This window comes from Mirounga angustirostris, unplaced genomic scaffold (genome assembly GCF_029215605.1).
Source record: "Mirounga angustirostris isolate CCGP_5_RB_7025 unplaced genomic scaffold, mMirAng1.0.hap1 SCAF_4, whole genome shotgun sequence".
NCBI classification, from domain to species: Eukaryota; Metazoa; Chordata; class Mammalia; order Carnivora; family Phocidae; genus Mirounga; species Mirounga angustirostris.
The window spans coordinates 26,319,647-26,340,378 of record NW_026991712.1 but is presented as its reverse complement, the minus strand read 5'-3'; the positions used below and the strand labels follow the sequence as shown (position 1 = coordinate 26,340,378).

At 35.2% G+C, this 20,732-nt stretch overlaps 1 protein-coding gene across 3 annotated transcripts in view; it reads right to left on the bottom strand.

The window, feature by feature from the left end:
- Window positions 1-20,732, bottom strand: part of CSMD3 (CUB and Sushi multiple domains 3) — a 1,202,189-nt gene that overhangs the window by 26,930 nt on the left and 1,154,527 nt on the right. For all 3 annotated transcript variants that reach the window (XM_045896021.3, XM_045896023.3, XM_045896024.3), the window contains 5 exons: window positions 20,348-20,524; window positions 10,258-10,437; window positions 8,541-8,714; window positions 4,624-4,797; window positions 3,440-3,513 (listed from right to left, as the gene is read on the bottom strand). In XM_045896021.3, coding sequence (XP_045751977.1) covers window positions 3,440-3,513; window positions 4,624-4,797; window positions 8,541-8,714; window positions 10,258-10,437; window positions 20,348-20,524 — 779 coding nt within the window. The remainder of the gene's footprint in view (window positions 1-3,439; window positions 3,514-4,623; window positions 4,798-8,540; window positions 8,715-10,257; window positions 10,438-20,347; window positions 20,525-20,732) is intronic.

The following is a 20,732-nucleotide window of genomic DNA, read 5'->3' as shown; positions in this document are numbered from 1 at the left end:
AATCATACATCATCACCATGGTTATTTTTGTAGGCTAAAAATCTTACTGTTCAGTATCTTGGTGTTACACATCTAAGAGTCAGATTAAAAACATTTCGTATCTATAATAACTTTAATGTAACAAAAGTCCTAACTCCTAATGATGGGTCTTCCAAACCCTCAGCTCAAGTTAAAGAGTGATACAGCAGTTAGTGAAATACGTGTGTCTGGCATTTACCCCATAATTAATCTAGATGTTGTATCAGTCATTTTGACAGCTACTCACTTCACTACCCATCTATTTTTAGCCAAAAATTATTCCAACTTACAATATTTTGGATATTACAGAAATTATGTTGAGTACTTTTTTCAACACTAGAGTTTTTGTCATCTCTAGCAACAGGTAATATATCCTTATATGTTAATAATTATATCTATGTCCAAAAATCTAAAACCTATATAGAAAAAGAGTGAATAAACATATTAAAGGAAAAAAATCAAGAAAATGATTTGAGTGCCTCTGTAATTCATAACTTTCCCCTCTCTTGTCCCTCCCAGAAGTGAGCTCCTATAATTTTATTTAAGTCACTTCTGACCACCTGATCAAATCAGAGGTAAATACAAGAGTTGAGACCTTCTGATTCTCTCTCTAGAAATCTGGAACTGAGATTGAGACAATCATTTTCCGTATGTGGCTGAAAGATAAATAGAAAAATGCACCCTTAGTCATATGGCCAATTTGCAAAGAAAAAACAAAGTAGGCAAACATAGAGTAGTGGAAAAGACTGAGTCCTATTGTCCAGTTGCTAGATTCTGGGCTTGATGGGTCTCTCCTAGATCCCTTTTCTTGGAGTCTTTGATATAACTGCACATGGCTTGTAATGCTTCTAGGCTTAAGCTAGCTCAAATAGCTTCTCTTAACTTGCAAGTGAAAAGTTTGTCTCAACCAATAAAGATGGCTTTTCCAGGATTCTATTTGAAATCTACCAGTACATTAATATTAGCTAGAATTATATAAACTTTTAAAATTTCCATTAGCTCTGTACAGATTTAGTAAATATATTTAGTGTATATTTATTATATATATTTATTATATATATATACACTAAATATATTTAGCATATAAATATATTTAGTGTATATATATATATATGCACAAACCAGTCATATGCATGTAAGAAAGTTGATGTCCCCAATTTAACATACTCAGTATTATCATTTGTGATTTTAATAAAGATTAATGTAATTATATAGAGTTTATCATATTTGAAATCTAGTCTATTCATATTTATCTAAGTAGAATATGATGATCCAATGCATGTTTTTTTTTTAAAGATTTTATTTATTTATTTGAGAGAGAGAGAATGAGAGAGAGCGAGTACATGAGAGGGGGGAGGGTCAGAGGGAGAAGCAGACTCCCTGCTGAGCAGGGAGCCCGATGCAGGACTCGATCCAGGGACTCGATCCAGGGACTCCAGGATCATGACCTGAGCCGAAGGCAGTCGCTTAACCAACTGAGCCACCCAGGCGCCCGATCCAATGCATGTTTATTAGTCAAATAATATGCTTTCAGGGTTAGGTTAACTTTGGGATAACATTTTTCAATGGTTATAATAGAACTCTTACAATGCAGAGTTAATGATTCTATTCATTTCATTGAATGACTGTACTAAATTCATTCTTACTCATTTCCATTCCCATTATTTCAAAGGTTATGTATTAGAAAGGACTCATACTCTTCAGAAAGTATTTTAGAAGCAGGATTGCTGTACTTTTTATTTTTGAAGACAACACAATGATACACAGGTATGTAAATGATCTTGCTTCCAAAGTGACATCACTAATTTAGACGAGGCTAAAGTTAACTTGAATTTTAAAGTCAGGGTTGTCAAGACAAAGGAGAGCTGGTCTGTCCTACCAACCTCATTGGTCAGCCTTGGTATACGAGTCTTGCTATGTCATATAAATAATACTAAGCAGCCAAGATGTTCCCAGTGCCTTTGGTTTAAATGCAAACTCCCTCCCAGTGACAGTTTCTATGGACTCACATGGTATTTTGGTAAGAGGGGGGAAATGGGAGCATTTTCAAATTCTTCTGTACAGTTAAGAGAAAACTGGTTCAAATGAAAATTTGTACCTGGTCCCCACCACCCTAAAATTTCTATTCAGAATATTCAAAATCAAGGCCTTGTGTGTGGCTGAACCCTTCAGCCACATTTCTCGGGGCACCCTTCCACGAATGGCAGGCCGTAAGCCCTGCTAGCCAGTATGAAAATCACCTGGTTTAGTGCACAGACACTAACATCAAAATTCTGTATTCTCTCAGGATATAGTCACTGACTTACTCGGTGATCTAAGCCAAGTCACGTTCTGTTCCAGTTTCTTCTTCTATAGGATGAGAACTAATGCTTTTTAACTAGTTGTCCATTTTTCAGGATTTAGATCAATTGATAAACCTTTTATAAAGATATGAATCTAAAGTTTTCTAAAAACACTAACATAATGGAGACTGAGACACCTTTTTTACACTTTTGTATTATGTAGACAGGCCTGAGGCAAACCAGAAGAATTGGAAATGCTATCAAATCAATGTTCATACTGTGCCTGAACTGTAGATAAATGGAAACTATTTTTAGCAACAAAAATATGGCACCTTTGATGAGTACTTCCTTTTGAAATGGATGTTTTTCAGGTTCCCACTGAATCTCACACAAAATAGTACAATTTAGAAAACTCTGCAACACAAGGCAATTGGGTAATGTGTATATTGGCTATTTTCTCGTGGAGTCAGTATGCACTTTGGCTCCCCTAAGGGCCCTGTAATGAAAAACTTGCTGAATCTCTACATAAAATCTAAATTAGAAAAAGAGAAAATAAGAAAGTCAGCCACACATGACTGGGCATGTTGAAGAATTCCAATGTAACAATCCAACTATTGTGTAACAATAGGATAAATTATTTTCTCAGAAATTTCCCATGTCAGTGAAAATGTTTAAAAATATTTTAGTATTATACACATAAGATAAACATATTTTAGTCTAATTGCTTTATTGAATAACCACATTTTTATGTTTGCTAACTCTTTAACCTAATTCATCTTTACTTTTCCTCACTCCCCCACATCCTCCTTTAGAATTTACTCATTTACCCCCTCATTTCTTCCTACTTAACACTCTCTTATGTACTAGCTAAACATATGGATTTTCCTAGGCTCACAGCTGTCTTCAATTTTTCTTTTGTTTTATTGTCATGATCATTTAGGCTATTCTCTTAAATCACATTTTTCTTCTCCTAATTTCCTTCTACGCTTTTGTTGCCTTTTACCTTTTTTTATATGGTTATGAATACAGATATAAGCATGATGTTTTCTGTTTCTGCCAACATGATTATATGCACATGAATCAAAGAAGGCTTCAATCTAGTTTTATACTGAATAGAAATATTTATTTAAAGTACTCACTTGAAATCCAAATGTATTGTTCTGAGATCCGTGCCTTGGGACTCCTGGATTTTCACATGAGGTACGGGTGGGTTCTAAAAATGAAGATTATAAGCATAATGTTCCTTTAAAATTTGTAATTATATTTAAATGTATATTTCTCGCATACAAAACAATTTTGAGTGATCTGAGGCTTAATGAAAAGGACTATGGGTAATAATAAAGAATATAAATCTAATAGCGTCTCTCCATGGACAGAAGTCTACTAATCTTAAAGCAAGAATTCAGGTACACTGCAATTTACATGAATTATGCAATTCTTGAACTTTGAGCCCTTCTGATGTAAAAGCACTTGACATCCAACTTACTCTGTGGATAAAAAGTTAAGGAAAAATGAAGGATATGAAAAAAGAACATGTATATTAAACATTTGCTCAAGGACTTTGTTAAATTATAATCTCAGGTAGGATAATATTCCCCTCAAGAAGTAAGAGTTTTTCCAGAAACAGGACTTAGTTATTTGCATTTTTCATGGATACCTGTAGGAGATCCAGGCATTAAAATGGTAAAACTAGTAGTGTCTGAGTTGGCTAGTTTGTATGACAGATTATTTGGTTGGTTTACCAAATGTGGCATTTAATTTAAGACTACAGAAATATGCTTAGGGCCATTTTGATGTCAATGTATTTTTTTCTTTTTTTAAAGTAGTCTCCATGCCCAGCAGTGAGCCCAATGCGGGGCTTGCACTCAGGACCTTGAGCTCAAGACCTGAGTTGGGATCAAGAGTCGGATGCTTAGCTGACTGAGCCACCCAGATGCCCCGTCAATGTATCTTTTTTATTAATTTTTGGAGCAAGTTTAATATCATATGACTATGACTCATTAACTATAAGAATATATACAAATGTTAGTACTTAAGCTATTAATCTGACAACCTTTTTCTTTTTCATTTTACTGATAAACAAGAAAATTACTTCGACTGTTTCTCTGGGAGTTTTAAATGCTAAATACAACTTCATATGTTTTAACAGTATTCATTTTCAATGCCTTCTAATTGCTTCTATATTCTACATTTATTTTTCAAATTTAGCCAACTATAGTTTGTAGGGCAGAGAAAATAATTAATACATTCATACTAGTAATACATTACTAGGATCTAGTAATTCCAAAATTACTGAGAATAATCAACCTTTAATTAATATTACCTATGCAGTGAGGTGACGAGCCACTCCAAGTGCCATCTGCCTGACATATTCTGGTGCTTGATCCCACTAGTATGAAAGGAGAACTGCAGCTAAATGAAACCTCTGACTGGTATATAAAGCTTTTGCCTTCTCTTTTCCCTTGGGCAGGAATACCAGGGTCACCACAAAACTTTGCTGGAAATGAAAAGAAAGATATTTATAGCAAAGATTTAGGATTCATCAGATGAACAGTTTAGAAAAATGATGAAAATAACTGGAATACTGAACTAAAGTGACATGTTATTCACATTAATGTATCCCAAAGAAATTTTTTTTAGCTTTTGTCTAAGTGATAAATACTGAATGTACAGCTCAGCATAATATTGAAAAGAAGTCTGATTGAGGTGTTTTCCACTTAGTAGGCCACCTTAATAACTATAGAATTTTTTGTATTTTTGTTGCTGTTTTGTCTTGACCAGAATCAAACCACACATTTGTATAAATTGGTTGCAAAGTTGGAGTATGCTTCTGAAAAGGCATGTGATTCACAGAAAGCTCTGTCAGAAAGAGCCAGCCCATAATGGTCTAGGTTGTACTCTCCAGATTGCTCTGTCTTTTTTTATTTTTTTTTATTTTTTTATTTTTTTATTTTTTTTTAAAGATTTTATTTATTTATTCATGAGAGACAGAGAGAGAGAGAAAAAGAGGCAGAGGGAGAAGCAGGCTCCCAAGGAGCAGAGAGCCCGATGCGGGACTCGATCCCAGGACCCTGGGATCATGACCTGAGCCGAAGGCAGACGCCTAACCATCTGAGCCACCCAGGCGCCCGCTCTGTCTTTTTATATGTATATAACGGAAACACTTATTTGTTCTGTTGTAATCTGTTGAACACTCAAGCACATACCCCAGTGTTTTGTTGTCTTCCTCTTTGCAATATTGTGGAGGATTTTCAAGAGTTTTTTCTTTTTTTTTTTTTTAAAGATTTTATTTATTTATTTGAGACAGAGAGAATGAGAGAGAGAGAGCACATGAGAGGGGGGAGGGTCAGAGGGAGAAGCAGGCTCCCTGCCAAGCAGGGAGCCCGATGCGGGACTCGATCCCGGGACTCCAGGATCACGACCTGAGCCGAAGGCAGTCGCTTAACCAACTGAGCCACCCAGGTGCCCTCGAGAGTTTTTTAAAGACGAAAGAAGCCTAGTAGAGTCCAAATCTATAGCAAACCAAGGAATCTCAAAGTTCTACAACAATTATTGAAAATACCATCTTGACAGAATTTGTAAACAAATTGAATACATTATTCCATTCAACATAGATTTCCTAACAACTAAAAGAACCTATTCTAAGACGTTTTAGGCACTTAGACTTATCAGTCAACAAGCTGGAGCATGTGTAGCCTGTTGGAAGGAAGTGGAAGCTGGAGCAGAGTGAGCATGTAGAAGTGTAATAGGGTCAAATCTAGTAGATAACCTACACAAAGGTATCATATGCTTTCAATTCGTTTATTGTAGTAAAAAAATACATAACATACATTGACCATTTTAACCATTTTTAAGCATACTTGGTTTTTAAATTTGCAGATTCAGCAGCTAAAAGCTTATGCCCCTAATAAGGCAAACAAACAGTAACATCCAAATGTTTTTAAGTATAAATGCTCCCTTAGGGTGGTGCATCCTCCAAACCAAAGATATTTTTGAGGCTTGAAAGGAGACCTCTAACTGGATAGGACATCGACCTGGACAACAGGAATAAACCAGGAATGTTCCAGACAAACAGGAATGGATAAATACCCTAATAACAAAATACCTTAGTCTTAAGCTCAAGGTACAAAGAAAGACCCTTTCAGAAATTCAAGACTCTAGGAGAGACCTGAATTTTCAAACCTCTTTTTAGGAACTTTTCATTCTTTTTAAAACAGTTAAAGTTAAAAGTAATTATGAAATAAATATTCAACAAAATAAATTTAGGGTAAAATTTCAGAGTAAAGCAATACAGGTAAAATAAACATGTGTTTAGTGTGTTCAGCATTTCCTAGATATTGTAAATCTTTGTGCTACGAGCCATAGAACATCAAACCCCAGAGGCCAGGATCTTCATCTTACTAATCTTTGTGTCTCTAGCACATTTTGAATTCAATGGCTATTTCCTCGGTGAACATTATCAATGGGCATTTCAGCTTAGCAATCATTTTTATTGCCAAATTACTTAGTAACCTACCTCTGAAGTGTTTATCTTGCATATTTCTGCTGAGTCATTCCTCTCAGAATCTTATCTTTATTCAACAAAGAAAAGAAAGGAGGGAGATGCAACCACATAAACTCCTCAATCTTGCTCCCTGCCTGCCCCTCACTTCCTCATCATCCCATTGTTTTCTATCTGTTGCGTTTCATGTCCTAAACCAAACAACCTATTGGTGTCTAGTTTAGAGGCTTAAGACACAGGATCTATTTTCAAAAGGTTCCAGTTCACAATGACATAAACTTTAAGATAAAAGGATATACTTTGAACAAAATGAAAGAGAAAAGACTTTCCCTTCTATAAAGTCCCTAAAATGAATGAATTTGGCTATTCAATGGATAACAGCATTATCTCTTTAGTCTACCTTCTCTGAACTGGAATTCATACTCTAATTTAGGGGCAGTGCAACCATAGGCCATATAACAACGTAGCTGGTGTCCTAAATGATGACAGGGTCACACAGTATCCTTACAATTTGATTCCTCTCTCTGAGCCCACGTGTCATTATCAATTAAAATGTCATGAGTAAACATAGAGTTCTGTTATGTGTAGTAGAAATCATATATGTAAAGCAATTTGGACAAAGTGATAGTTATAATTCAATGTCAATAGTATTTATTATTATTTGTATTTTAATAGAGCCAAAAAATAAAACATCCTATCCAAGATACTTCTTGATTGAGACTTTCCTAAATGTATCAAACAAACATGAACTCATCTCTGTAAATCTCCTCATCCCTATCTATTCTGAAGTAGCTGTAGAATATCTAGTCTTATTTAGAACACATTGGTCTTTTCTAAGATGATCCTTAGCATAAAACAGAATTTTAAGAGACAATTTGTGTGACATCAATCTTGAAGTATGGGGGGATAGTAGTATAACATGAAATCAGGAGAGAAGACAAATGGCACAGAAGCCCATAGGCAATTTGGCTTCCACTGTAAATGAGAAGACTGGAGGGTTCCAAGTCATGTCATCAGTTAGATCTGCCTAACTTCAAGGCCATGGGGACAGGTGGAGTGTTCTTCTACCCCATGCAGGGAAAGGAGGGAAGACTAGAAACAGGATTGCCCATATCATGTGCTACAATATTTTGTGTAAAACACAAAGCTGACTTTTATTTTGTTTGCAATCTTCCAAATTAATTTCGAAGTGACACTTGCTGGAATATATATTATAAAGTGACCTCTAAGAAAATATCACTCCCTCTTCTCCATGCTTACCTGAATCATTTTAGGTATAATCACAAGCATTATCATGACAAATAACATCATAAGAACTTGATTTGAATGACCATGTAAAGTAACATAGATTTATTGTGGAAAGAAATTTGGGAGTAAATTAGAGCATTCAGTTGAAACAAACTGGACAAGAATAAGAATACTTTTCCAGTAGTAGAATTAATCTTAAAGGGTTTTTAATTTGAGAAATAATTTTTTAAATAAGTTTGCAAACAAAGCAGGTTAGCCTAATATTTGGAGTCAGAGCAGAAAGAACATAATAGTTGGATTATAAGAAAAATATCTACACTGGTAAGTGATTTCCTGTTGAATTTTAATTATGCCTCAGAATGAGCTTTATCAATCTCATATTTGTTCTAGCAAAATCTGAGAATTTTAAGTAACAGCAATAATCTCAGTCAAGGAGTTCCAAGAGAGTGGAAATGGGAAAATACAATTTTAAGTATAGAAATTATACTTACGTAAGCACTGTGGTACTTCCCCACTCCAGGTACCATTTCCTACACAGGTCAGAACAGCAGGAAAGGATAGTTCATAGCCTGGAGAACAGATGTAGCTAATACTAAAGCCCCAGTCAAAATTTGTTCCTTCCAACCTTCCATTAGAAATCTGGGGAGGAGTTGGGCAGGTAACAGCTGCAATTACATTAAAAGCAATTAGACACAGCTGTTGAAATATCCCGGGTGTAAAAAAAAAAAAATCATCAGAAGAAGCGTATGTGCTAATTTAACCTTTCGGAGGACAATATGGTGTGACATGTTTTATTGTCCTGGTAGTAGTCCTGAAACATCCCTGGAATTAATCCCTCTAGGATGCGACTATTTCTTGGCAACATAATGGCTACTGGTTGTCAGAGATTCTCTTAGAAAATAACAAGCTGCCTGACCTCTAAGGGAAGCAAATAGAGGGTGACCTTCCATCTAGTATACTGTAACTGATAAATTATTGGTTTTATATAAAATTATTTTTCCAATGACCTTTAGAGAGACTGAAGATCAGGGCTGTTTGGCTATATATAGTGTCAACATTGTAGCAAGGAATTTGCAAGTAATTCTGTGACATTTGGAAACAATCTAGATCAAGTATCTCATTAAAATACCCAAATTGGTTCTATCAACCACTTAAATTCATATGTTAAAATTTACTGTAGGGTTTTTAAATAAATTATTAAATGTTTAAACACTTATTTTAAAATTTGTTTTAAGTTGGCTTCAAGCAGAGATGGGTAAGATAACATGACAGAGATGAAGGGAAAAAGAAGGGTACACATTGCAAAATCTAAAAATGAGCAATGATTGTGTTTTTATGAGTAGCAACATACATGAATAATTCTTGGAGTTACATTACCATTCTCAGAATCAATTAATGATGTATGAAATAACTTCTAAATATAAAATGTATGTTCATATATTTTCATACATTAAGTGTATATATACAGTGATCTGATTCAGAAACAGTATAATCAAGAAGAAAAAGACACATGTTGAAATTATTCCTTTTGTTAAACTGGTCAATTCACAGATGTTTAGAAAGACAACTGAATGAGAAATATCAGTATAATTATAAAATAATAGAAATGGCTTGACATCAACAGTATTCCATAAATTATCAGAAAAATTTGCAAAAAAATATAAATATATCTCCAGTGGAAAAATAAATAGCATAAAGTAGCAAATTTATGCCCATATTGACTACAAGATTAATTCTAGATTGTATTAAGAAAGATGTTCTTTTTTTATGAAGAGTTAGTTTTATAATTCAGTATGATTGTTCTCAAGTTATAGAACTTTTTTTTCCCCATCTTTGAATTGTTTGAACCAAGTGGATCATCAAATTAAAATTCTAATTCATTAAGGTTATATTCTCTTTTAAATATTCACTAATAAATATAAATAATGAAGGTGAGTACATACCAGAGCACATGATATTTTTGTTGTTTTGGTTGTACTAAAAATCATTGTCATTACTCATAAGATATAATATTTTTCTTGAAATATTATTTTAAATTCTATATGTTATTTTCTGTATGATTTTAAAATAAAGACAGCAGTAGTCAATTTTCAGTATCAGAAAAAAGTGAAACAATACAAAAACGCTATTTAAGCTTACTTAAAATTTTCATATTAAAAAGTAAATATACAGCAGTTATCACTTATAATATTGAAGAAATTATCATACCTCTACAAGTTGGCATTACTCCACTCCACGTGCCATTAGTTGTACAAGTCCTAATTCTGGAACCGTTCAATTCCATTGTATAGCCTGGCTGGCACATGTATGAGATATTTTGTCCAACCACATAATCATCTCCATATCTCAGTCCATTGGCTGGTATACCTGGGTCTCCACAACTGATTACTATCAGTATTGGATTAGAAGAGCAGATGGTTAATGTGCCATTTAATGGAGAGAAGTAGTAAGCATATGGCATACATAATATATAAGCAGGGAAAAATAGTTACTGTGTTCATTTTTAATCACAAAACATAAGCATATTTAAACGACACACTGGCAATTCCTGATTATACTCAGGTATGCTTATTACAGATTCTATGCATGTGGTTCAGAAACTGTCATTTAGACTCTGAAGAGGCTAGGTTAATAAACTAGTATACTGTAAGGAACTCTGATGCTATAACCTCTTTTAATCCGCCTTAGGGGATCATGGAGAAGTCATCCCATAGAATCTAGAATCAAGATTTCTTTTTTTTTTTTAAAGATCTTATTTACTTATTTATTTGACAGAGAGAGACACAGCGAGAGAGGGAACACAAGCAGGGGGAGTGGGAGAGGGAGAAGCAGGCTTCCCGCCGAGCAGGGAGCCCGATGCGGGGCTTGATCCCAGGACCCTGGGATCATAACCCGAGTTGAAGGCAGACACTTAACAACTGAGCCACTCAGGCGCCCCTAGAATCAAGATTTCTAATATAACATTTGAAATCTATGTATTCCCATATATGGTGACTGAAATCTCTAATCTATCAGGCTTGGTGGACTGAGAGCATATTATCGGCATAGTGTCACTCAGCTGGATATTATAATAGTTTGGTTTTTTTTTTAGAGTGTGTGGGTATAAGCATAAGTGGGGGGTGGGGGGAAGTAGGAGGGGCAAAGGGAGAGAGAGAATCTCAAGCAGGTTCCACACCCAGTGCAGAGCCTGACTCAGGGCTGGATCTCCTGATCCTGAGATCATGCCCTGAGCCAAATTCAAGAGTCAGATGCTTAACCAAATGAGCCATCCTGGCACTCCCATCATAGTTTTTAATTAAAATAATGCTAGGTTCAAAAAGAATACTTCCTATTGAATAAATGAAAGAATGAATAGGCTATAAAATATGAATCTATTACATGCAGGGCAGGATACATGATCTGTGGCAATGAAAATGCCATAGCTAGGGACAGAGAAATCAATTTACCATTTTCGCCAACTCATTGCCAACTCAAGTGAAAGAATGACCTCTAAGAAATTGCAACCTCCACTCTGGGAGGCATTTACTTTCTGGATTGGGGATCAGTGAGAAGCTTACATAAAGTTTTACTAACTATGCCTTGTTGTTGCCAGCCCAAGACAGGGAGAGCTGCTGCCCTGTTCTGCTCTAAGACTCTATAAATATACCCAACTCCTACCTATTTCATGCTTGCACCCAGGCCCCCACAAAGGGGTGGAAGACAACTGCAATGTGAACCTCCCTCTGTTGATGACACTATGGACTGGCTGGGCAGAGAACATCAGTGGCCCCAGAGTAGGAGTGGGAATGGGGAGGTCAGGCAAGGCTCACGGTAGGGGGTGAATGGCCTGTAACCCATTTTAGGAAGACAGGGAGGCAGAGAGGCTGACTGTGCATGAGCAGAGGCTCCAAGTCCTCAGCACATGATCCACTGTCCCAGTAGACTTCACTTAACAAAATACAAATTTAAAGTTGAAATTAAGAATTTTAAGACAACAAACAGAGCATTACATCCAGCACTGGACCCTTTTGAGCATGAGGTTCTATCAACTTTAGTAGCTCATAAAGTTAGCTCTGGTTACATACATAATATTATCATTTAGAATGCCACACCAAAAGTTTCAGAAAGACTTGAGACAGTAGAGAAAAGAGAAATAATTTTAAATACCATATTTAATAATAAGGCATAACAAAGATTATATGTAAGCCACAAAAGCATTTGCTGTTTTGAGGTACATGATTTAAGCTTGCTTTGGGCAAGGAATTGTCTAAAAGCTTTCCAGCAACTAAGAGAAAAAGGAAAATACAGAAGGTTACACTATTTATTTTCTGGAGATTAAAAAAAAAAATGGGGTTACTTGCCTTTTAGTATCTTTTTTTTTCCTTTTAAATCTTTTTGTTCATAAGAGGGTAAATAATTTCATCAGGTAAATCTGGGCTATATTCTCTCATTTTTACTTGTAATTAATTCTTCAGCAAAGACTCCCTGATCATCTCATGGGTGCCACCAGGATGAGGGATCAGATTAGAGAAGTATTTTGGAGATCTAGGGTCAAAGACTAAAAGTAGATTAAGGTATGGAAGACCTTAATAGCACTTCAATTACACTGTATTAATTAATTTACCATTAAAAATTATGAATGTCAAGATTTCTTTCATATATTCTAATCTGCTAAGCCTAAGAAGTTTTAAGACCATGAATAATGGCATTTAAATTAAAGAACAATATTCAGGGCACTTCACCTGATAATCCTCAGAGCCCTGGAGACAGTTTGCTGAAATCACACTCATTGAGTGTTTCTGTCTGACTCCTAATAAGAATTTTGCATATAGGATAATTTTTGTTCTTTTAATTATTGCAGAGGAAACAATTTTTTTTTTAATTATACAACTGAGTTGAATAGGAAATCAAATCCTGCTTCTTTACCAGGAATGTCGTTTTGAAATTTCAGTTCTGAAATTCTGTTTCAAAATTTACAACTATATCAAAGTGAGTATTAAGGCTTCCATTTATTTTGTTTCATTTTACCTTCTGTCTTTTTCTATTTTTAACCTACATCCCAATTAAGAAGAGGGAAATTAAAGAGCACACCTACAAATTGTTGTTGTTTTCTAGGTAACAGTTTGCCGACTGAGACAGAACCCTGGCAAGAAAGCAGAGCTAACCTGATCCTAAGGCACAATGAGGTGAGATGCAGCCAAGGAAAGAGAGGACAGAGGGGTTATTTTACAAAGAGGCACAAGGGAGAGTTTGCACACTGAGGCAGCATCATGAATGAAATGCCTGACAACTGCAGCTTCACAAGGATTTGTTTGGTGGCTTCCTAGGGAACCAAAGGCCAGTCAAAGAGACAGTTTCCAATAGCAACAGTCTCTGTAAACAGCACCTGCTCCACACGTCAATTCATTTACCACCAGTTTGTTTTTGGCAACAAAAAAGAGGCTTTTGGTCTTTTCGGGCAAAACCTTAGAATAGTGGGTCTTTAGGGTTTTATCCTAAAATTCAGAGACATCAGTGCATGACAACAGAATGCTGTGCTTCATTGCAAGAAAAATTTTTTCAAAGGTCACCAAAACCCCTAAGCTCACACGTGCGCACATGCGCGCACGCGCGCACACACACACACACACCCCCCAATAAACTCCAGGAAGACGATTATCTTGTCTCTTTTCTACATTGTTATATTTTCAGGGCCAAGTCTAGTGCATCACTCATTATAAAAGATTAAGTAAATATTTGTTTAAAGAATAAATATGTGAATGATATGTAAGGAATGATTAGCTAAAATTCTCAAAAAATATACATTGTTTTAAAGGTTTGACCTTGTTTTTCTGGGAGGTTTTTTTCTTATTAGCTTCTATCATGCAATTGATGCCCATGTGGCATTGTTTATGATAAGCCTAAGGAGATAATCTCTATGCTAAAAATAAAACATAATTGTGGTAATTCTAGTCTATGCCACTTCAAAACTACTTTCTCTTTTAACTTCTTAAGTGAGAATGATAAATACGCATTTTTAAATAAAATAGCATCCCATTGCTCACACTTTTATTCCCTTACATGGATATACATGCAATATAGTTTATACAAGTAAACTCTGGATGTTTGAGTTAATCTCATTGTTTTTCTATTAGAGACAATGCAACAATGGACATTCTCACTCAGACATAATTACACATTTGCTTTTCCATGTTTCAGGCTCATAAAATAATTCTACTATAGCAGAACAAAGTACCAGAAAGGTGGTCATTTCTCTGATAATGCTTCTGGTTTTATATAATCTCCCAATTCAAACACTGGTTTCCTTTTTAGATCTCAGTGCTAGATTTTCTCAACCTCAACCTTGGTACTACTGACATTTGGTACTAATTAAATTTAAATGGGGGGGGGGCTGCTTTATGCATTGAGGATGTTTAGTATTGACCTCTACTCCCCAGAAACTGATAGCACACTTCATTCAGCCACACTGTAACAGCCAAAAATATCTCCAGACATTGCCAAATATCCCCTGGGAAGCAAAATCACCCCTGCCTGAGAACCACTAACACTGAGAGATAGCTCCCTCTCCTTGAGATTTAGATGATTTTTTTTTAGCTTCACTTTACCCAGTTTCATGCTGGGCATATCTTTTCCAGCGTTCTCCTGTGTGAGAGTAGTTCCATCTCCCTGAACCATTCTTTACCCCCCCAAAAAAAAATTAAAAAAAAAAAAAAGAAAGAAAAATCTTTGAGAACTCTAAGTTTGGTAACAAAGATCCAGGAAGGACCATTTCTGTCCTGCTTATTGGAACAAAAGCCTCAGATTCATTTATCACTGGATCTGACTGAGTATGCTGTCCTTGGCCCAAATGACAAGACCTGCCAGATACAGGGCATTAATCATTTTGGAAGGAATCCTAGTGGGCTAAAAAAAAAATTCCAAGAAACAAATGAATGTACTTCTTTTCAGCACTGAAAGCCAATCCTTACTGCACTTGACAAGCCCTGTCCTGATGAAGATTGTATCTTCTTCCCAAAATACTATGTGCACTATGTGCCTTAGGTATCAGAGGTGGTTCTGCCTGTTAAGACATCAAAAGGTAAGGATCCTATACTACATTTTTAAATGAGTATTTGCTTGTGCTTCGTTTTTAGATATCTTCTCTCATTCTCACCATCACAGAAAAGAACTTCACCAAATTTTATAATCAGAGTACTTTTATGAGCTTCTTGGTATTACAGCAAATATCTTTTCCTTCCAACTTGGTTTAATTCCATGGATGTTTCTCAACATAATTCCTCTGCCAAAGTGTGCGTGATGTTTGGATGCATGAGCTTGATCTCATGATATATTCTTTTACCTACTCAAGACAAAACTAGTTTATGTGGGGGAAGCTTAACGCTCCAGAACTGGCAGTGGGTTCAATAAGGACCTGTCTGGAGAAGAGGGAAAGAGTTCTTGTTCGTGAGGCATCTTTTAGAGAAAGATTAATTAAATATGCAATTTCTCAATTCATTTATAATCTTAAGCTGGCTGAATATTAGCAGGTAGAACTGATGTGAGGGAAATTTCACCCTTTTACCAACATCTCTACTCTGGCTAGATATGGAAGGGGGAGGAAGGGGACAATAACATTATTAAATTATGTTTATTCCAAAAGTGTTTCCAAAAATCATGAACAAGGCAATTTTACCCATGGGATTGGACTGTGTTTTTTTTAAGAACCGAAAAGGAATGTGCGTGTGTGTGTGTGTGTGTGTGTTTCTACCTGCCAGTCAAACAAATGAAGGTACATTTGCAAAATCACGCTGGTGGAAAATACTCAAAAGGGTGAAACCGCTTGGAATACTGATGCTATTTCACTGGCCTATGAAATATTAGAGACCAGAGACCTTACTAACTGGACTCTTTATTCTCAGTTCCTAGGAAAGTACCCGAAAATAATAGATTTTATGTAAATGATTTTTTATTAACTGAATCCATAAGTAGTCCAATTACCTCATATAACCATATTTCTGTATTTTTAGATAAAAAATAAGCTGCTATAAGCTAAAAAATAAAATTATATTCTAAAAATTAGATCACCACTCTGATTTTCACTATGCAAGAGGAACTAGTTTCTAAAGATAAGCCCAGGAAAAAAACAGAGTGACCAAAATTTTATTTTAAAAAAAGTAGAAAAAATCCAAATAGAATTTAATTCTTTTTATTTTACTTTCACCATAACATTATAATGGATAATTCATTCACCTATATTTTAAGGGCTTTATTAATTTCCTCAAGGGTCTCTGTTAATTCATATTCAAATCATCCTGTATTGAAACATTTATCATATCATCTGTCTTGGTGATTTTGTCTCTTTCAGTTAATATTATTCCAATTCTAGCAGATCCACTTTGTCATTGATTATGTATATGATTCAACACTAGCTTGATTCACATTTCCTTTGACTCATCACATCAAAATATTTCATCTCTTGCAAGATTTGCAGATTTATTATTAACATATATTTGCACTGTATGTTTGGACATTCATCTTGAGACAAACAATAAAATTATTGACAAGATATATAGAGGAAATTGTAATTTTAAGCAGAAAGGCTTGTTGAACAAAAATAAATCTTACAAGTGGTCAACTTATTAAGAGATGATATAACTCTGTAGAACTCAAATTGGTAAATGCCGAGAAATTGAAAAAAATTAGAGAAGAGTAGGCTATAAATTAATGAAACAATCCCACATGCATTATAAGTAATGTCTTACATTTATGCCTTGTGAAATATGCTTGACCATTCTAGTGAAGACAGAAAATAAAGCAAGAAAACAAAGAGAAGGAAAAATACAAAAGGAGGGAATGAGATGAACTTGAGAAAATTGCTTCTTAGGTCAAATAGACGTGTTTAAGTCTTAGATCCTATATATACTAACTGTGTTACCATGAGGAAGACACTTGTGTTTCCTCTGTAAGATACCATTTCTTCAAATGTGAAACAGAAAGTCTAATGGTATTTATTTCATAGATCTGTTATTAGAAATAAGTGAGAGAATTTGTGTAAAGTACTTAGCACAAATCCTAATGACCAATAAACACTCAATGATAGATATTATTCTTTATGAGTAAAAATAATAACAATTTGACTGGAAAGAAAAAAAAAGGGAAGCTTTGTTTTGATTAGGTGGGTTTGCCAAAAACTGTTGGTTTGGTTTGGACTATTAGTTTATGCATTTTACATTTTCTTTATACGTAATTTAATTCATTTCAAATTCTTATTTAGGTCCTCATGTTTAGATGCTAAAAAAAAAAAAAAAGGTGCCTACAAAAGGCAATTATATTAAATCAAAATTTATTATAAATATTTATTATTCAAACTTAACCCTTCTGGTATATATAGGAAATAATTAAATTGAAAGGAAAATTCCATCCATGTATGAGTAGAAATAACTGTTCAGCAGTGGGCTCTGACAGTAGTCAGTCAATTAAATAATTTGGTACCTCAGTTTCCTGATCTACACATGCAAGTCTATGATACAATCTCTTCCAGGTCCAAAATTACATGGTTCTTTGAATAATGTGTTTAAATTGACTTCCACTGCAAATTAATGAGAAGAAATCTAAGACAATGGTTCTAATTCAGTTTGATCACCACATATAAGCATTATGAATATGTTAGGTTCTTTAATTATAGAAGTTTAGCCCATTTTGATTTCCATTGAAACCTCTCTCTGTGCTCCTCTTTTAGGGATATTTTTGTTTTCGCTTTTGGTTTGGATTGCTACTGAGCTATTGGCACTTTTTTTGCCTATAAAGTGAGTCAACTGTTACAAATTCTCAGTTTTTAATTTAATAGTGATTCATCATTTAAAAGCTAATGCTTGAAATACCTTATTTAACACAATGTTTCTCCTTGAAAAACTGACATAAGGAAAGAAACTTTCTTTATATTTTTTATATGTTATTTGTAACCAATCTGTCTTGAATTAGGTGATTTTAAACTTGATTTAAAATTTCTAGGGAAAAACGAAGACAATTCAATTAAATGCAATTTGCAGTCTCAAAAACTGGAGTATGTTTATTTATCTTTGCTAAAATTGGAAAACATCTTAAATAAAAGACTTAGGTATTTATCCTTGACTAAATTAAATTGTTATTCTTTGTGGGGGAAAAAAAAAGATGTGTTATTCAGCAGATTTCCTTTACTCTGAATATACTCATTATTTCAGTCTTTTTGATAACTGTATATTAAATGCATGCTATCTTCCAGAAACTATGAGCCCTGTTATCTAGAAAATTACCAGCCCTTTCTACAAGCATTTTAAAATGGAATGAAATTATAAGTCATATGAACTCATAGTTAAAATAAAACTCAAATGAGATATTTCAGTCAGCCAACAAGTAATTACTTAGTTACTCTTGTATATTCAGTTCTGTGCTCCACCCTAGAAAGTTACTGAGATAAACAGATCTGGTTACTACTGCCCTATGAAGTTTACGGTTTAGCAGTATAAGCTATTGCCTTTGGTGGGGGCGGTGGGGAGTTATACAGCATGGAGAGATCCCTTTTAGCTAAAAGGGATATGAGGAAGCAGTGTCTTGAGAAGGCTTAACCAAATGTGTCATTTGAACTGATGATTAAAAGACAGCAGGATACAGTTCTAAAGGCTCAAATGGGGTAGTGTAGTATGGAAACAGTAAAGCATATTTGCTAATTGTTAGATCTTTTGGTATCACAAAAAAAATGAGACATGTGCAAAGTAAGCAAAAGGATTTCTTTCCTTCAAAGTGGAGAAATCAGGGAGAATTTATTCTCCATTTGACAAAACCAGAAAAAAAGAAAGAAAAACAAGGTTTCATCAGGCAGCAAAGCACAGAGGCACAGTGATCCTTGAGAGACAGAAAACAAGTGAGTACTGCAATTGCCCCATCTTACTGCCTTAAGAGAATTTTCAGGCTTTGGTACAGGAAGAAAAACCCCATGTAGAGCCCAGCTGACTCGCTGAGTTGAAAACACGGATCTGGAGAGTCAGGAGACAACAAAATGGGTAGAGTTTGAGAGAGAGTACCAGAGAGGACATGCACAGGAAAAAAGAGAGATCTAGGGAGAGAGCTCCTTGAGTATTCATCAAAATTCATCAAGTCTGTGAGGATCTGCCCAAGGTCAGGTAAAGAATTACCCAAAAGATTAGAATTAACAATATCTGGGGCTGACATAGGGCCAGGAAAATTACTTTTTCCTGACTCCAATCAACACCTGGCCAGTGTTTTGCTATTATAGATGTAGCTCATATGTTCTATTCAGCTCTTATTTCAATAGTCTCCTAGCCATGGTCTGCCGTCAACTGTGAAGAGACACCATACACACGAGGCACCTCAACAGCCCGGTCATTGCGCACAATCTTTACAGGCAAGACAGTAACTATGAGCGGCTTTCTCCAGCTACGCAGATAGGACATGACATGACTTTGATGGCATCCTCCTCTGGGGTGATTCATTTGAGCCAGTCACTCAGGAAATACAAACACTCACAAAAGAGCTTAATAAAAGGAATGAGTCATTGGCCCACACACAGTATAAGGCTTGTCTTTTCAGTGAAATTTCTGGGAACTATGAGGTCAGCCAAGGGCCGCTCCACCACTGACACTGTTAAGAATAACCATTGACCTTCACCACAGCATAACGTTAAAAAAAAAAAAAAAAAAAAAAAGCCCAGTACCTTTTTGAGTCTTGGAAACGACATGTTCCTCATTTACAAATTTTAAAAACCAAGTCAGTTATTGATGTGTGTTAGACTGACAAAATAAATTTGTTTTCTTTGTATATTTAATCTGGATTACAGCTGATAATCTCTGTTCTTTTTTTTTTTAAGATTTTATTTATTTATTTGAGAGAGAGAGAGAGAGAGAGACAGTGGGAGAGGGAACACAAGCAGGGGGAGCGGCAGAGGGAGAAGCAGGCTTCCCGCCGAGCAGGGAGCCCGATGCGGGGCTTGATCCCAGGACCCTGAGATCATGACCTGAGCCGAAGGCAGACGCTTAACGACTGAGCCACCCAGGCGCCCCTAATCTCTGTTCTTAAAAAAACTGTTAAATTACATTTAACAGCACTGATTTTCTGGGATTCCTCTTTCCTCTGCCAATTGCTGTACCTTGGTAAGTCAACGGATTCTTAAGGTCACTAGTGTGCCTTCTAACTATAACACAACTACCATCTTTTAGTTGGAAAGACAATACCAATATTCACAACCTTGCCTGGTTTGATTAATTTCAAAACACACACATACACGTTTATATACTCCAATATTTTTCACATAACTAGTGATCGTTTAAAATAAGAAGAAACCTACTTGTACAGTTAGGCAAAGTTCCAGACCATGTTCCATTCGCTGTGCACTGTCTGACGGAAGGTCCAGAAAGGATATATCCCTCCATACAGGAATAAATAACTGAACTGGAAAACGTGGTGCCATCAATCCGAAAGACTCTTCCATTGGCTGTCGTTCCTGGATTGCCACACTGTACAGCTATAAAACAAAACAGGTCAGAGTATATATTAACAATGGTTTTAGAATTCCTCTCACAAAAAATTAGTGACTAAATGATTGTTTCAAATTATCCAAAGGAGCTGGAAAATTGTCTGCAATAAGCATTAAATTATCTTTTATAAATAGTTGAAATTCAAGATGAATTTATATTGGCTCTATTAGATTAATTACTGGGGTGCAAATCATA